Source organism: Mytilus galloprovincialis, chromosome 7, assembly GCF_965363235.1.
Source record: "Mytilus galloprovincialis chromosome 7, xbMytGall1.hap1.1, whole genome shotgun sequence".
Classification (NCBI taxonomy): Eukaryota; Metazoa; Mollusca; class Bivalvia; order Mytilida; family Mytilidae; genus Mytilus; species Mytilus galloprovincialis.
Genome location: NC_134844.1, coordinates 27,026,618 through 27,046,123, shown reverse-complemented (window position 1 = coordinate 27,046,123; position 19,506 = coordinate 27,026,618). Strand labels below are relative to the sequence as shown.

The following is a 19,506-nucleotide window of genomic DNA, read 5'->3' as shown; positions in this document are numbered from 1 at the left end:
GTCAATCATTTGTCCATTATTTGCACATGAATGGTTTTTTTTTATATCTAATTTACTATAACTACCTTTAACAAATTCAAAGCATTTGAGTCTGAAGTATTTGTATCATCTGTTTCCATTGGCTGAGGTTTGGAAGCTAACTGCTCCATCTGATGACAAGCTTCTGCTATCATCTTATCATTGCACTTCAACAACGTCTTTGCATCCGAATCTTTTCTGAGGTATTTACGAGGAGATTGATTTACCGTTGATGAATGTTTGTAACTTATATTAGCCATGCTGTAGATTGGTGGATTATTACACCTATTAATTAGTGTTTTTCCATCTAAATATTGTTTCTCTTGAGAAGAAGATTCATATGTTGCACCAGTTGTTTTAGGGAAAAGATATTTATCACAATTCATGGTTGATCTGGTTGATTTATGCATTGATGGACATGGCTGATTCTTTGACATCTTAGGAGACTGTGACATATTGGTTGATGATGTCATTTTGACACTTGATGGTCTTGAAGGAACCTTGACATTACCTGTTGAAATTTATAAAATCATTCTTTATCATAATTAATCCTAAAGCCTATCCTATCAAACTGCATGAAAACTATTCTTTATCAGGATTAATTCTCAAAGCTATTGTATCACACTTGAATGTGACCTACTGAATTAGATTTTGCACTGAATTTGTACCTACACATGCACATGTGGAGCAGGATCTGCTTAAGCTTGCTAAGTACGTGAGATCAACCAAGTTTTCTGGTTGGGTTCATGATGCTGAGTCATTTAGTTTTCTGTGTTGCTTTGTGATTTGTGTACTGTTGGTTTTTTCGTCAAATTATTTTTTTGCCATGGCATTATCAGTTTGTTTTTCGACTTATGAGTTGGAATATCTCTTGGATCTTTCATCTCTCCTATAAAGCAATGGTAGAATTTTCACATCTTAATTTGTTTAAAAGTCTTATATAAAACAAGAAAATTCCTCCACTTCAGAAGTTATCACACTTCCTCTACTTTTTAATAAATTATTAATGTTTTACCTTGTTGCTTTGCTGGAGAATATACATCTAGAAGTGATCTTTTCACAGAATCTACTTGCTGTGAATGTAATTTCTTGGAGATTGGAGTGGAACTAAAAGAACTGCAAGAGATCAAAATAAATATGCCATTTAAAAGTGAATAATTCATCATAATTTTTAGCTGTTAGGACTTGTTTTCTTATCCATGATCAGTACTACTCTAGTCTATTAAGTAGTGTAGGAGCCTTATGAAAGAAACATAAAAAAAATTCTCTTCTGACAAACTTATGTAAGTTAGCCTTTTTTAGACTTCTTTTTCGGTGAAAGGTTTTTGGGAGAAAAATGTTTGCCCCATTTTTTTGATTTTTTTAAATATCGTAATAATCTTTGACAAGTTTAATATCAAACACATAATAATATGACAAAAGGGTGTACTGAGTAGCAAACATGTTATGAAACAGTGCCCAAGTATTCAAATCTAGGGACATTACTTACTTCTGTTTCATAATCTTCCTAAGTTCTTCTACAGTCTCTTCATACAAATCTGAAATCATAAATACAGGAAATACAAAACTGACCACAGAATAAATAAAAAGATTTACAACAAACTGCATTACTTTAATAATTTAGATATTTTTGCAAAGCTTTTATAATTGAACAAAATGTAAGATTGGTTCACAAAAATATAATCTTGAATTCAAATTTCTCGATATAATTATTTGTATGCCTCATTTCCTGACATCATACTTTTGCATTTGTGTAATTTCTTTTGACAACAATTTACAAATGTTTCCCAATTTTCGTTTCATATTTGTCATTTTAATGATAAAGATATAATACAAGCTTGAAAAGATCAAAGTATAACTCTCACTTAACATTTGAAATATATTTTCTGAATGAATGTTCCACAAATATATATTGTAAGCATCATATTTGAAAGGTGATTTATTGGTCCATTTGGCCAGGTATATCATATATATATGTAATTATATTTTGTACAAATTTATATATTTATGCTGATTTACACATGTCGCTATAATAAACAATTTACTTACTTACTTACTATTTCAAAGTGATAATTGGTAGGAAGAAAATATAGAATAAAGAACAGGATTGAAACTATATATATATTCTCTTGCCACTAATATGTATTTGCATAAGACTACAGAAATAAGTTATCTCCCTTATTTGAAGAAACATTATGATACTAAAAAGTGTGATATTTATTGTACATTTGTCAAATATTCAACAAAATTCAATATGAGACTGTATTTCAATATAAATCCTGTTTTGTACAAGACTGCACTCTAACTTAACACCACCAGGATCAGCTGGTACAAAGATCATCCATACAGAATATATCATCTTTATTCTTGAGAAATAACTATAAATGCCTCATGGTAATAAGCTGAAAGGGAGTCTGTTCCTCAAACTTGACATCAACAAGCATGTGTCCCCAATACAGGGATGCCCCACTCGCACTATCATTTTCTATGTTCAGTGGACAGTGAAATTGGGGTAAAAACTCTAATTTGGCATTAGAATTAGAAAGATCATATCATAAGAAACATGTGTACTTAGTTTCAAGTTGATTGGACTTCAACTTCATCAAAAACTACCTTGACCAAAAACTTTAACCTGAAACTCGTATTATCATTTTCTATGTTCAGTGGACCATGAAATTGGGGTCGAAAGTCTAATTTAGCATTAAAATTAGAAAGATGATATCATTAGGAATATGTGTTCCAAGTTTCAAGTTGATTGGACTTCAACTTCATCAAAAACTACCTTGACCAAAAAATTTAACCTAAGGCGGGATGACTGGACAAACGGAAGAAAAGGACGCAGAGACCAGAAAACATAATGCCCCTCTACTATGGTAGGTGGGGCATAAAAACCATCATGCTACCACAAGCCAAAAAAGAGCTTATGAACTTTTGTATAAACTAGCCTAGACTTTCCATGTTATAAGCTTTTCAGTCTAATGACTGTATCTCTGTTCCAAAAAAAAACTCCACACGATTGAAAAATAAAATTCTATCATAAACTACAACACATCAATTTATCAAAATTCAAAAACTGAAAGCATAAAGAAAACAGTGTAGATGTGTACATTTTTTTAATTAAAATTTATGAGTTGGAATATCTCTGATGACATCAAATGTAAACCAACCACACCAAAATAAATCAATATAAACTCATTAATTTATAACTATTAATAAAAAAAAAAATCAAATATCTACAAGGCCAATAAAAAAGTCTGGACAACTGTAATATTTTGTAGAACAGAACAATACGATGACAGAGAAACCTGTTGCCATACACAGATAACATTAAAGTAAACATCTATATAAAGTTATTTGCTTACTTCTGCCAGGAAAGAACTGTTTTAAGTTTAGATTCTTGATAAGTAATTCAGAAATGTCTTCCATTGGAGGTTCCTGTAATAAGACAATAATAATCAAAACCAAGGAGTAAACAAAGACTCAAAAAAAACCAAAGGACATTTACATCAACAGTTATAAATAATAAATAAGAAACAACACGAACTCCACTAAAAACCGGGAGTGAAATCAGGTGCTCTGGAAGGGTAAGCATTCCTGCACCGTATATGGCACCCGTCGTGCTATTTCTTTGTTTAGTTCGGTAATGATGGAAGGTTATTATGACTGAGGAAGAATATCAGATATGATTTCTGACACACTTTTGTCATAATGGCGACTGTAAAATTTCTCGAGTCATGACCTTAATTTGATTTATTCATAGCCCTGTCTTAGCAACTTTTGAGAAAGCAGTATTCCTTGTTCAACAAAATCAACGGACTTTGAGCTAGCTCTAGAGTAACGTATCAATTGAGACACATATACTCCATATGCTGGAAAATTAAAATCATCGCCTTTGTCATAAATTTTGGTAGTCAACCTACCATCAGTAGTCATTTCGAGAAAAAGGTCTAAATATGAAGCAGATTTATCTGTGTCAGTAGTATCTTTAATTTCAAGTTCACTTGGATATATTAGATGTAAGTGATCCCTGAATCAATTATTATTAAGAGACAGTACATCATCAATATACCGAAAGGTGAAATTAAAAGACTGGGCTAATTTCTTTTCTCCTTTCTATACAAGCCCTTGGATAAATTCTGCTTCATAGGAATACAAAAACAAATCTGCAAGTAGAGAAGCCTAATTGGTACCCATTGGGATTCCAATAGTCTGTTGGAAAACCAAACCTCCAAATTCAATAAATATGTTGTCAATTAAAATACTAACAATTCCAGTGAATGTCAAATTCTATGAAAAATAGTATGTCAGTAAATGAAAAGTACATTTGCAGCAAAAAATGCATAAAAATACAAACAGAAAAAAAAATCAACAGAGTTTCTTCTCCACAGCACAATGTTCTCTTAATCATGTTAATTGACCATAATACAAATACAATCATGAAAATGTAGAATTATAATTTTTGGAAGTATCAAGAAAATGAACATGTTGAATTTTCAATGGTAAAAGTGACTCTAAAATAGCATGCTGATTCTTGAAAAGGTACAAGCAAATGTTTTATATGTGGATTCTCACATTACTCAGGAACATAATGTGGTATTGTAAGGTACCATTTCCCTATCCAATATTATAATCATACATAATCATGATAGAACACATGAACATATGAAAAACAAACAACTACAAGGCAAAAAGAAAAAGATAAAGCAAAATTAGTAAGTGCCTTCCTGCAATATATATAGCCCTTTCATATTGAAATGATGTATAAAATAAAATGAAATGAAATATCAATCAACATACTATAATATTATAAGGGGAAACTATTTTTTAGGTTAAATATGATATACTGTGTATTTGTTAATTTTATTGTCTATACCAAAATTGATGAAAATTTATGTTCATACTATAGTTTTTAAAAAACCAGTATCCCATTAAAAATAATGAATTAAAATAAAACAAATTCTCTTATTGATGTGACCAATTATCTATTTCCTGCATGGAGAGATAAGTATGGCCTATCATTTCAAAGCCAATAGGCTATATTGCAGCATGATACAAACTTAATTATATCTTATATATCTGTAATTACATATCGTCCTGAACATGCATGAAATATTTGCAACTGGACGTTAAGCAACAACCAATCAATGAATGTAATTACCTATATTCCTGAACATGCATGAAATATTTGAAACTGGATAATAAGCAACCAATGATTGTAATCAATGATTGTAATCACCAATCATAGTGGTAGGAAATTGCTACATTTCTATCAGCTGTTTTTAGCACTGAAAAAAATATAATCTAAGATTATAATTGGATACTTAATTTAAATACTTGAACAGAAGCTTGACCTTTACCTCTGGTAAAATTTCTCTCAAATCTTCAGAACTTGCAGCACTCAAACAACTAGCAGAGCTAAAAGACAAAATCTTTATATATATATATATAATTTCATAGATAAGTTTGGTATACATTAAGTAATCATTAAGCAAGAACATCCCAAAAAAACATTTAGCGCAGTGTTCAACAAACTATGTAATTTAGTATGAAAAAGTTATTTGTTATAACGTCAAACATCAATACTTTGAAGATGCATCTGGTCCCAGAATTTGATTTTACAAAGGTCTTTGTCAACCGAAATACAAAATTGGATGGTCATGATGGTGTAGGGAAATTCTACATTGTTCTGTGGTACAATATCTATTTTTCCCATTGAACTGCAGTTACCAAATATTTCACCCTGAAAGCATCTGGTTTATTGATATTTTTAGGGAAGTCTGGTACACAGAAAAACATATTTTACTGAAATATAAGTGAAAATATATAGGTCTAACAGACTGTTTGAGTACTTTTTTCATTGATCCATCAAGAAATTAACTAGATAAGCCTCAACTCAAACATTTGTCACAAGAGACCCATCTTAAATCTTCAAATATACCACAAAAGTTATCTTAGTCTAAACATATTTATTTATAGATTGGGAAACAAGCTTTGCAACTTATACTAATCCCTTTCCACTTTGCGGATGCGAGTGCTGCCTTGTAGTGGCATTAGCCTGCTCTTTTTCGAAATCGAAATCTAAAAGGGTGTCTTTAACGTGCAAGAGATATGGCTCTCTCTTAACACCGTTACACGGCTCAACTTTATCGTCCCCTTCCGACGGACTATCATCCTCCTCAAGACCATACTCCCAAATGGTGTCAAGGGAGAGCCGAAAATTTAGTCCCTGAAATTGTCATCCCAGAACAGGAATCGAACCAGGAAGTCGGATGCCCTAACCACGAATTCATGGCTCTCTTAAAGTTATCTTGATCTGAACATTTACCCATTTCCTATTCCATAATGGGTCATTTTAACACAAGTGTAATTTTAAAAAGCTGAAGAAACTTACCTTGTCTATGAACTCAATGTGGCTCAGTTATGTATTCAAGCGATACTGTTTTGTTTTTTCAACTTAATTTTTGTATTTTTAATTGGATTTAAACATGCTTAAATTACTGTTTTAATTCTACTTAAAAATGGTGCCATGTAATCTACTAAGAATTTATTTGACACTGTTATTAATATCTATCTAAAACCAATCCTACCCAACTGTGGTTCTAATCTTTGGTGATGAAGGTGTGATAGAATTACTACCAGCACTTCTGTATCCTAGATCAGACCTCTTGTTACTGTTAGATGTAGATAAAGCTCTATAACTTGGTTTGGGTAATATCAAAGGACTACAAAAAATCAACCATTTATTAATGTCAATCAATAAAACATTTTTATTTAAAAGGAATGTATACAAAAATAAAACAAAAATGAAATGATTTAAAATTGACTGTCTTATATACTTTTTATGCAAATTAAATCAAAATACTGGAATTTTTCTGGAAAGCTGACACAAGCAGAACATTTTGCAGTTGAGATTGGTCTATATGCCATCAGTGAGATTGTTTGCCTTAAATTATCGGAGCATAAAGGCTTTTTCCCCTGGAGAAGAATCCCAATTTGAAAAAAAATGGCTTAAAATTATTCCCAGATTGACAACTTTTTTCCCAAACAGTTCAGTCTTACTTAGTAATTGTGCATGAAAACAAACTGAAAAACACTCATTTTAACAATTTTCATGCCTAAAATGACTATAGGTGCAGATTTGATGGTCTATATTTATGTATCATCACTGATAATAAGGGGTCTTATATCAAATGAAGGTTTATCTATTGAAAGGAGGTCTGCAAATTGAAGTTCCTGTCAAATTCATGGTTTATTATAAATTTCCCAATTTGATAAAAATGACACATATTTTCCCAATAAAAAAGGGTGGAGGCAGTGTTGAAAAAAAGCCAACAATATCACTGGCCATTTTGAGCTTCTTCATTACATATTTGAATGTTTTTTTCAGTGATTAAGATTATAACACAATGTTGACTGCTGTATTTCTGACATTTTTACCTATTAGTCTTTTTATTTTGTTCACACATCATTGTCAATAATGGAATTGGAGTGACTGTCATAAAAATGAGAGGTTTAGCTAGCTATAAAACCAGGTTCAATCCACCATTTCTATATTAGAAAATGCCTGTACCAAGTGAGGAATATGACCATTGTTATCCATTTGCTTGATGTGTTTGAGCTTTTGATTTTGCCATTTGATTAGGAACTTTTTGTTTTGAATTTCCCTCAGAGTTCAGTATTTTTGTGATTTTACTTTATATACAGACCTATGACTAATATTCATTTGATCATCATGTGACTGTTTATCATCTTCTTTGTCACTTTGATTTAAGATCTTCTTTAAATCTTCTTGTGTTTTTTTCTTTACTGCATCAGGAATATATATTTCTAGGGAGAAACAAAAACATATGTTGTGATGTTGCAGTGATTGTTATCATACCACAGAAAGAGATAATCAAATTAGTTTTGTCGTTATATAAGCTCATTCTTCTTTCATAAAAGATTTAAATGGAAAAACTACCTGTTCATTCAAAATTTCAAAAATGACAAAATCTAAAGGGCAAGGTGTACCAAGGGTCCTTAGCATTTTTTATGATTAAATTGTGATGAGAAAAGATCTGCAAAATTAACAACTCCTGTTGATATTAAAATGGCATTAATTGAATACATGAAGCAATTCCTAAATTTGAAATAATTAAGCAATGTGTGTCCTTTGCTAAAAAATCTCCATGATAAATGCATGGAAAAATTTCTGAATATACAGAGCCTTTAGCAATGCCATTCTCTTCATATTTACCTCTGGATATTGTTGAAGATTTCTTTCCTGCATTGAAAAGACCCATTTTCCTCTGAAAGAACAAACAAAACAAAAATTCCAAAATCTGTACAAATCTTCATTAAACTTATGCATACTACTGTTATCAGCCATGGTTGCATGGTTGAAAGGGTAAACATATTTACAAACCTAAAACAGGGATTGACATTAACTTTTGAAGGAAGTAGCCCACAGGGCTACTTAAAATTGTATTCAACTAGCCCTTGTCTGTGTCAAGTAGCCCGGATCGTGGGCCAACGGCCCACGGTTGAGCGTGCCAACGGCACGCGAACCCGCTAGGGGGGTTTGGGGGCATTCCCCCCCCAAAAAATTTTGAAATTTAGATGCAAAATCCTGCATTCTGAGGCCCTTTAAGAAGATGTTTTCAGTCTGAAAAAAAGGTATTTCATACTTGTTTCATCTTTATAAAAAAATATTTAAGACCAAATAAATCTGATTGCAGGAATTTGTTAACAAAACCTACATTTTTACTGTTTTGAATGATTGGCATTTTTAACCTAAAGATTGATAATACCAGATTGTGTTAACATTTTTAGTCATATTCAAGTTAATTTCATTTTATAAAAACTAAAAATGATCTCAAAGCATTTATTAGCAAGACAACATTTCTTGCAATAATTTGAAGGATTTTTGCTGTAAAGTAATCATGTCATTGGTTTTGTAAAAAAGTTCATCTTCTTCATCTTCCTCCTCTGACATGTCTGAATCATAATCATAGCTGTAGGCAAAATCTTCAATAACAACTTCAGGTTGCTCTACAACTTCTGAAACAGCATTCACTTGAATCACTTCTCCTTCTTCAATGACAATTGTTTCCGCTGGTACTCGAGCACTTTTCTACAAAATAATGAATATATAGTCTATAATGACAAAAATGCCAATTCTGATTTTAAAGTTAAAGACATTCAAGTTACTTCTGGATGGTGCATTTGGTGTAGTTTTTGTTTAGATTGGGGATTTTGTCTGTGAAATTTTCAACATCTCTTTTAATTCTGCTTTCGAATTGCCAGTAACAACCTACAATCTTAAGACAATTATAAAAACCATTATGATTATGGATTATCAAATGAATGAATAAATAAAGCAATTAAAACAGTTACATAACAGGCTTAATTAATAGATAATAAGTTTAAAGTTCTTTGTTATTTCAACCTACAACTAAATCATCCTTGTAAAAAGGTCTTCTTGCTCTCAGACCACCAGTGTACCACTTTTCTATAGCTGGCATAGGGTTATAGGTGGCGATAGGATCTACCTCCATGGATATGAGCATAAGGTCTGACAAGTTGTCTTCCCCAAGTCTTGACCGCCAGTCACTCTTTACCAGTTTCATACTGAAATTCATAATATTTTTTTTATACAAAATGCTTTTGGAAAGTCTAAAGTTAAGTTGGTTAATTAAACAGATTTTTTTTTAGATTTTATCTTTGAAATTCATCTTTAATATAGCTTTAAAGTGCACTTTTATTAACCTGAATAAATTCTGATACAAAAGTTAATAGGTGTAAATTACAAACCATGAAAAGCCCCTTTCAGCATCCACAGATGACCCAGGCAAAGTCAGCATATAGTCCACCAATAAAAACAGATTTGGACAGCTTGGCCCATCAGTTTGGTACAAAGATTCCCAAGTCATGCTTGATTTGGGCTGTTTCCTACAATGTGAGATATTATAAGAAAGTTGATTAAAAAAGTTCATTTCAAGTGGAAAGCATGCACTATATTTTAAGTCTTAAAATTTTGAATCTTCCATCAGACCAAAACAAATTAAATGTTTCCTGCTATCTGCTTTAACAATAACATGTTTATAATGGTACAAAAATGGGCTAGCTACAATGTTATTAATGGCAAAATTAAAGTAAAAGTTTGAAAAATTTAAAATTAATAATGAAATAGATACCTGTTACTGATTATGGTCTTCAGTCTTATCCATTCAGATTCTATTTCTGTCAGATCAATATCAACATCTTTGTTTGCTGTCAAGGCTGGTGCACTGATCTTTATAAGATCTTCAATCTTGTCATCACCAAAGTCTGGGAAAATCAAAATTTCAAGTCTGTTAATAATAAAGTAGAATCAAAATCTGGGGTTTATCATTTTTTTTAAGCAAGCTATTTTGCTCTTAGATTTTTTGAAGTTATAGCAGTAGTAACTGACCATCATCTACAAACAAAGTTAACAAAAATTGCAACAAAACCAAGCTAAAAGAGCAGAATAAGCAGTAAGCATTTTATGTGTATGAAGTTACAATTTAAAACAATGTTCTCCACAAGGACTTTTTATTATCCTGACATAGAAACTAATTTTTTATATAATTTGTTGAACTGTTGCAGAATTGCTTAAACATGACTGTATTCTTGAAATTTCCATTTTCAGATGGTAATTGTCACCAGGGAGAACACTGTGTAACAGTTTTGTTAAACATGTTAAACAAACACAAATTCAAGACAAATTTGTAACACATGCAAAAAGTAAACCAATTTATTTTAACAGTAGATAATCATCCTTTTAATGTGACAATGTCTTTAGAGCTTTATTATATAATCATAAATTTGATTTTGCCCTTTTTATTCTAAAAAAAACCAACACATGGATTGGTAATTTTTTTACACTTGTCTAACCAACTTTGCAAGGATGATAATCTACATTTGATAATACCTATGTCTTTTTTAAAGTCTTCAGGCCATTTATTTATGGACAACACTGTACTTGATTGGAACAGTTCCAAGTCCCCCTCAAACCGATCAGATAAGCTCTTAATAAGCTTATCTAGATATTTAGTTTTTTGGATTTGGCTTATTGGATCATCCTCATCAGCAACCTTTCTCAGAAAAGGACCATCACTATGCCACAAATTGAAAAAAGATCCAGCTCTTAATCTACAGTATCATGTATTTTACAAATTACATTCTCAAAACCATCTCATAAGCTCTGAAGTTTCAGAATGAGCTACATATTAACCTAATTTCCTGAATACACTTTGGATTATGATCACCTGCATTTTTATATTAGTACTAAGCTATTTATAGTAATCTAGTTCTAGCCACCACCGTTAGTAATAATAGATATATCATAATTTGTGAGTAAGCATTCCGTGAGTAATCAGTCAACAAGAAAAATGTGCATTTACTACAAGTAAGTGAGACGTAGATAAATTGTGTCAATATAAAAGGCATAATATCAGTTCTTACCTTGTCAAATATTTATTCAATATTACTTTAGCTGACTCAAGTTCATTGAAGATGTCAGCTAAAGTGCTCTCTCTGGTCTGGATAGTCTTTGATACCTTGCTCAAACACTTAATAACATCCATCAAAAAATGAAGCCATTGCACAACACCCTTATTCTTCAAGAGTTTCAGGAACCAACGCCCCTTGGCACTCGACTCTTTTCTAAAGTCGGATGGAGTGGCTTGCATCTGTTAACAAATATGACATTGTATCAGGCTTATATGGTATCAGTTGAAATCTGCATTCATATTTTGAAAAATTAATTTGTTAACAGTATACTTGAATCCATTTTAGTGTTTTGGACTGAGACGTCACAGTTACATCTAAAACACTTCAGTTATCATATTTTCACAGTATTAGTATTTATATACTTAACAGAAATATATTGATAATGTACCTGTTCTAAATGACATACTATAGCATCATAGCTGGATAGTAGGGTTTTTAATGCCTTCTCTGTATGTGGCAGCCATCTTGTGCCACCAACACGTGTTGGTATCTTGATTTTTTGATCCATACTTCTAAATGCAATCTTAAGGTTGGACCGGTTCAATGGACTATACCTAATGTAAAGCAATAAATACACTAAAGGTGACTGAAAAGATTAAAAACAATTATAGGGAAATACTATCTAAATAATGATAATGTATTAATTGTATATAATTTTGATATCTTGGTAATGCATGTTCTGATAAGCATATATGAGTCGATCTTTTTAAAATTCAATTTCTGATATTTTTGAAAGCAATCAGATAAATTTTTTTCTTTGAATTTTTATTTTCATGTAAATTTAAAGTTAACTCATACTAAATTTAATACCTATAGAACAAATACAAGTTCAGCATCAACAGGTCACACTTTTTGGCCATGTTGACTTCTTTGCCAGCATCTTTTGCTGCAAGCTCCAGTCTACAATTACATATATATATATATTGTTAGTTTGTATGTACCTTACTAAATGCAAACATGTTCATTTCATTTTGCTTTCAAATCTTTAGAGTTTAGACATATTAAACATTTTTGATACATGTAATAAATGCACCCAATAATTCAAAATGACTATGATCATCATGTTAATGTTATTTTAAAGGCTACAAACTTTATATATATGCAACATATTTATTTGTAGATTTTTTACCTATGAGCAGAACAATGAATTGCTCTCACAAAAGGTCGTTGCGTCTCCTCTGCTATTTTTCTCACAACGCCTGATGATTTCCCAATCATGACTGCAGCTCCATCAGTCCCCATAGCAACTATTTTTCCCATCCACCTGTCTCCAAATCTTTTAGTTAAAAGGCTAGAAATCCCTTGACTGATGTGAAAACTATCAGCTTTTGGCACATTTTTTAAACCAATAAAATATGTGTTCACCTAAAATTAAAATTTAAAAGTGATAAAAATATAATATAAAAAAAAATGTGATGCACATTTCATTTAATTTAATTCAAGGATTGTTTTCAATTGTTGAACAGGCTATCATTATATTTTTACATGTATAACCTTGATTACTCAATCAGTAAAAAAGTGTGTTGCAGTTCAAAATAAGTTAATATATACTATATGCATATGATACTAATACATAATGACAGTGTGAGCACTGTAAAAGTATAAGTATTTAATAGGAGTGAATGGAAATGGGGAATGTGTCAAAGAGAAAACACCCCCATCAGCGAGTAAAAGTATGTCTCATGACGGCCCACCACTCTTTTTATGAACCGTGAGAAACCACCTAACTGTAAGGGTCTACAGATGCTTCAAATAAATATGCTGAAGATACTTAGAAGTTTACCTGGCAGTTGTGCGAAGTCTTTAAATAAACCACTTCAGCTTCTGTAGATGATACATCTGTAGAGCCATCAGAAATTATAGAAATGTACGGAGCACTGTTGATCATGTTGTCCTGCTCCTCCCTTCGACATTGTGCAATTGCTGTCACAAACTTTTGGCAATATTTGTCATTAAGGTATGTTTCCCCTATCTCCAAACCTTTGGATTTATCCAAATGACAGAGGGAAACATAATCTGTATAAGGCCTTCCAGATTTAGCTATATAGTGAGCATTTTTGAATAAAAATTTTAACTTGGAGATTGCTGCCCTATTTAAATGCATAACTGCTTTAGCACCTTATGACTCTTCCTTTGGCCCACTACTAGCCTTGTGCTTGGCTAGGTTTTTAATATGTCCATCAGCTTTATCGTGAGACAAAAGGGTGTCCAAACGAAAGTTTGTACACCCCTTTACAAATGGGCCACTCTTTTGAACATCAAATTCAATACAAATCTTGCAATACATCTTAGTTTCAATGTTATCATAGTTCAACCAAGGAAACTTGGCCAACCAACTTTGCTGGAAAACTCTTATTCTTTTTGTACTTTCATATTCTGAAATTGTTTTAGCTTTCTTTGATGGTGGGGGTAGACCGAGAAATTTGTGCATGTTGTTTACGTTTTTGTCGACATAGATTTTAACCTTGTCAATGTCATTCTACTTACCTTAATTATTGCATCCTTTAAAGCGCACAAAAGACCGATTTATATATTCGGAATTGTAGGGCAACAGTCGAACTCGACACGCGGAAAACTCGGTCCTTTTAATTAATGCTTGGCACAGTATCTTTACGGAATGATCTTTATATGATTGATAACAAAAAACAATTAAAATAATTGTTATTGCAGTCTAATCAATATTTATTTCAAAACGGGTTTTCTGATAACTTCGTGCATTCTTACTAAATGGGACGAGTAATCTTATAATACGGTCCGAGTAATCTAAGGTCGAGTTGACTATATACAGCGACTGGTTTACGGTAAAAAAATTACCTTCCGGTGTCAAATAAGCTGATTGCAGAACCAGTGTATACATTATTTGACGAAGTTTTCAGATATGACCGGTATTTAGGACTGTACTTTGCCTAAAGTACAACAGATTGATGTTCAATGACAATTAAATTTACTAGCCCCTCGGGCTACCGCGCCACGGACATTTACTAGCCCGATACAAAAGTTACTAGTCTCGGGCTAGCGGGCTAGCGTTAGTGTCGAACCCTGCCTAAAATACATAAACTATAATTGATTGGCCTCTTAATATGCAAGACTTATTCTTTTCATGCTTACAACTTGTGAAGATCATTGTCCATGCAGGGCACAGCAAACTATTACAATTTACCAATAATTTTTATTTAAAAATTTAACAGTAAAAGAAGAAAAAAGATGAAAAATGGTCAAAATTTACTTTTTTTCACGACATTGTTGTCAGATTTTTTCGGACATTGTTGTCTGATATCACATGTAACAGTTAGTAAGAATGTGGTATATCAAAAATGTATTTGTATCTTATTCACACATGTTCTAAATGTAAGCATAATTAAATAAAATATTTCAAATAGATATCACGTACGGTCAATCTGTTTTGACATATACTGTTAACTTTAGATGAATCTATAGTTGGTCTCAATATCTGAAAGAAAGGAAATATTTATTACAATGTAACAGTGTTTAGCCCCCTACCATATTTGCATATAAACCATGTACACAATTACCTCCTTTTTATTCATTTATATATGGATGAGGTGTCAATGTCAATGCCAAACTAAAACAAACAAAAATACAAAAGACAACAACTAGTCAATGTATGCATGGTCTTCAATGATAATTCAGCATCAACACCATGTGTGAAACGTTCGTTGTTATGAGTCCTTTAGATATATTGTCAGACACTGGTCCATAAAGTTTTCATACACCAGATTTCAAACACTTGTAATGAGCATTTATGAATACCTCCATTTTCTTATTCAATAAAAAACACTCATATTAATATCTATTAAATACAATCACATAACATGAAGGTCTCTGCTTTTGATTTTAAATTTCTGGTATTTTTTACATACTACTGTAAATTAAAATAAAGTCTGAGGGCATTTATTATTGGATCATTGTCGAATAATGGGAAAATCATATTGATTAATTATTCAGATTTCAGGAAACACTGCATACAACATGTACAAACTATAATACTATAATAATTTTAAATGAAAGTTAATGTTTTGCAAAACCTATTAAACCTGTGGCAATTTTCACAATGATAAAACATTGCAAAAACTTCTATATTTACAATTGGGTTAATATGTAAGACATAATAGTGTCCTGTGAAAAAGTGTTCATGAGGACAGTTTTTCATAGAGTTTTGGTATTTAAAAATGTCCATTGCCATGGAATAGTGTCCCTCAAATGGACAGATTTTACTGCAAAAGATATAAAATAGTGTCCACCCACAGGACAAATTGTCATAGTAGTTGCTATTAAATTGTGTCCTCCAAGGGAAGTAATACTACTTAAGGTCATTAAAAAGTTTTATTACACTTGAATTTTAATTAAAATATGATGGATTGATGAGAAATTGATTGATATATAAATGTAAACCAACAAATAATGAATGGAAGTAAATATAGAGAAATTTAAGTTCCAAGAAATTTCCAGCAAATGCTAATGACAATGAAAGAATAACAATAAGAAGGAAGTGTAAAATTAAATCTGAAGGACTTTACTATATTTATTATGTCAAAGAAGAAGGCAATTCAAAATAAATAATGTCCATTGCCATGAAATATTGTCTCCTATTAGTGGACAGCATTTTACAGCAACAGTTATGAAATATGGTCCATCTACAGAAAACATTTTTGTAGTATTTGTCATTAAATTGTGTCCTTCAAGGAAAATAATACTGTACGGCATCTGTTACTATTTGAGTTTGAGTATATAATTATACATTTTTGTAAATATGAAGATAAGGTGGTATGAGTGCCAATGAGACAACTCTATGTCAATGTAACAATTAATTAAAATTTGCAATTAAAAGTAAAAATGCAGCCAGTAATAACAAGGCAATGGATATCATTTAATTATATAAAAAAATGCCCTGGTGGACACAATGTCCTGTGAAAAAATGTCCCCCTGGACAATATTATGGTAGTGGATAATGTCCATGTTCATGGACACTTTTTCATACTTGAGGACATATTTTCATAGGAAATTGTGTCCAGGACACATTTAAATATGTAAATATTGTCCATGGACAGTTTTAACTATGAAAATGTGTCCAGTCGACATTTTTTCATTGGGGACATTATTAAATCCTACAATAATTGAATCAAAAGTATTGACTTAACTAAAATCTTACATGACTAACATCATTTGCTATCTTTAGATGCTTTGCAACATCATGCCTGTCTGTCGTTTCTACCTGAACAGAAATGAAAAATAAAGAAAAAACATTTTGCATTTAATTTATTATTTTTCATGCTGTCTAACTGGATTTGTTTTCAACATTTATTTCACTGCTAGATTCAGCAGGTTAACTTACGAATAAAACCCCTCTGCAGTTTCACTTTGTTTTCAACACTTGAGAATAAGGAAAACACTCTCTATTGAAAGCATGTTTAACATATATTTTATGCAAGATAATGAATAATATCATTTTTTAGTAATAATTTGATTTCTTTTCTTTCATGTACTTTTTTAACAATATGTTCAAATATGCATAAAATGTGCATTTTGAAAATGTGAAAATCCTTCAATGACAAAAAAAACCCTACAGATTTAATCAAAATTTCTGGTTTCACCTTTTTCACTTTTCTCTGTGGTTTTTGTCTTTTCCTTCTTCGTTTTTTTTTGTTTGTCTTTTTATCAGAACTAGTAGACGATTCAGACTCGGTCATGCTAGATGAGCTCTCTCCTGCCACTTCATGAACTGTATTGCTCTTTGTAAGGTCTAAACAACTTGGTTGATCCTTTCCAATGACTATAGCTCCACTACTACTTGGTACTGAATACCTTGCTCTGAAAACTTCGGGAAAAAAAAGAAAACCATCAAAATTGAACGCATTCTTATATAACGAGCACTGCAGTGATCATTTCAAATATGTTTTAAAAAATTGATGGTAAAGAAATCGAAAAGTAAAATCTGTCATGTCTGTTAATACAAATTCAAAATATAGCATCAGTTCAAAGTACAAAATGAATGAAAAATTTGAAAAAAGCAAGATGTTTGTGCGTGTATGAGTTTACACACATAAACATGATAAATAAAAAGGAATGTGTGGTATTAGTCAATAGGACAGCAACCTAACAGTAAAACAAAATACAGAAGACACTTTAGTTTTTTAAAGAAATACTGGGAAGATATAGTTAGTTACCTTGTAGCACAGACTGCTTGATTCTTTCTCTTTCTTCTATTTCAGATAAAATTGGGTCTTTATACCTTTTTCTGTTTTTCTTTCCCATTAGACATTGTGTTAGAGGTCATATTCTTAAACACAAAAACATATAATTTATACATTAAAACTGTAAACATGGTAAAGTGTATTGATTTTAAATGATAGTTCAAATAAACAAATGATATATGTATATATATGTTAGACTCAGATCGACGTCTGGCCTCTAATCGACGTCAGTTCCTCAAATCTACAGCCGTTTCTCAAGTCGACGTCCAAATCTGACGTCACATTTTCAAATGGACGTCCAATATTTTAAAACTCTAATCGACATCTGATGTATCTGCATGTATTGACAAAAGTTCGCCCGATTGATTGTAGTCTTATTTAATCGATGTGCAATATCAATAAATAATAAATTACTGGACTAAATTGTTTACACTCATACATGTACAAGTAGAGTTCAAACATTTACACATACTTTCCATATAGATTTTTTTTCAACCCGAATGGGTATTATTTAGTCAGGAGCCTCTGGCATTTGTAAGTCTTGTATGGTTTTTAATTTTAGTTACTTGTGTATAATTTGGAGTTTAGTATGACGTCCATTATCACTGAACTAGTATACATATTTGTTCAGGGGTCACCTCTGGGTACGGGAGTTTCTTGCTGCATTTCAGACCCATTGGTGGCCTTCGGCTGTTGTCTCATTTCTCAATTTTATCATGTACATTAAAGTTATCTTGATAAAAAGTTAATCCAATCGATCTACATAGTCATGATAGTAGTGAGTCATTCCTATTCATGTTAATAAATGACATGCATGTAAGTGGATGTCAAGGAGAAAGAAACCTAACAACAAAGAAAACCAAACAACATCTAGAGGACATTATTCAATCTTCAACAAAAGACAAAATAAAGAAGTACAGCCAATTGTTTTTCAGTTAGATAATTCGGACTCTGTAAGATATTTTTAAACAAATTTTTGAGTTTTACACCTGAAGTGAAACATATACGCAAGATTGATTGATTGTTGGTTGCTTAACATCCAGTGGTAAATATTTCATGCATGTATAGCGCGAGGTATATACGTAAGAAAATTGGAATTATGTTTTATGTTGTGTTGTTACACAACTGTTCTAGGTTAAGTGCTCACACACATGTTTAACCCCAACATATTCCTTATGGGCCTGCAGTGCAGTAGTTTTCATTGGTTATATTTGTTATTCGGATTTTTTTTTTATAAATTGAATTGATTACATTATTTATGTCATAGCCCATCTCCATCTTTTTATATAATCTCCAATAAAAATTATATCACGACCTGTGTACATATTTAGTCTAGTATGTTATAAATCTTTTTAAAAAAACTTCTTTTTTTAAAAAAATATAACCTATTTGTCACACATAATATGTTTAAAGGTCTAAAGGTTTTAGCAGCTGTCGGTTCTGGTCAATTGTGTATTCTGTGTCCAAAACGGACGTTGATTAGAGAAGCTAAAAATTGGATGTTGATTAGGCCAAATAAAAATATATGTGTGGTTCCAGTTACATACTTAAAAAAAACAGGGTCGGTAGGTCGGCAATTTTTTTTTTTTTAATTTTTTTTTTGAATGTCAAAATCGTGTGTTTACTGAAATTGTTTCCGGTATTATACACGCCCCAACCGGAAGTCCGTCATTTTTACATGTGTTTGGTTGTAAAATAAACAGTCATGATACATTTTTAGATAATTTTGTTGCATTCTGTTATGAATTGTTGCATTTTAGCC

The 19,506-nt window shown here is 31.5% G+C and overlaps 2 protein-coding genes across 4 annotated transcripts in view; both read right to left on the bottom strand.

Moving 5' to 3' along the window:
* LOC143082658 (uncharacterized) overlaps positions 1 to 19,506 on the bottom strand; it is a 32,860-nt gene that overhangs the window by 5,715 nt on the left and 7,639 nt on the right. For 2 of the 3 annotated variants that reach the window (XM_076258459.1, XM_076258460.1), the window contains exons 2-13: positions 17,718 to 17,830; positions 17,145 to 17,368; positions 16,703 to 16,765; positions 14,924 to 14,983; positions 8,255 to 8,306; positions 7,725 to 7,845; positions 6,606 to 6,740; positions 5,376 to 5,433; positions 3,381 to 3,453; positions 1,508 to 1,556; positions 1,034 to 1,134; positions 66 to 529 (exon numbers count right to left, since the gene is read on the bottom strand). In XM_076258459.1, the coding sequence (XP_076114574.1) occupies positions 66 to 529; positions 1,034 to 1,134; positions 1,508 to 1,556; positions 3,381 to 3,453; positions 5,376 to 5,433; positions 6,606 to 6,740; positions 7,725 to 7,845; positions 8,255 to 8,306; positions 14,924 to 14,983; positions 16,703 to 16,765; positions 17,145 to 17,368; positions 17,718 to 17,805 (1,488 nt within the window). In that variant the 5' untranslated portion in view covers positions 17,806 to 17,830. The remainder of the gene's footprint in view (positions 1 to 65; positions 530 to 1,033; positions 1,135 to 1,507; positions 1,557 to 3,380; positions 3,454 to 5,375; positions 5,434 to 6,605; positions 6,741 to 7,724; positions 7,846 to 8,254; positions 8,307 to 14,923; positions 14,984 to 16,702; positions 16,766 to 17,144; positions 17,369 to 17,717; positions 17,831 to 19,506) is intronic. The other variant, XM_076258461.1, reaches the window with a different exon arrangement.
* Positions 8,435 to 12,774, bottom strand: LOC143084067 (uncharacterized). The gene is made up of 5 exons (XM_076260484.1): positions 12,662 to 12,774; positions 10,194 to 10,349; positions 9,811 to 9,948; positions 9,450 to 9,627; positions 8,435 to 9,130 (listed from the first exon to the last, which is right to left on the bottom strand). Exons 1-5 carry the CDS (start codon positions 12,772 to 12,774, stop codon positions 8,885 to 8,887), a joined length of 831 nt encoding a protein of 276 aa, XP_076116599.1. The 3' UTR covers positions 8,435 to 8,884.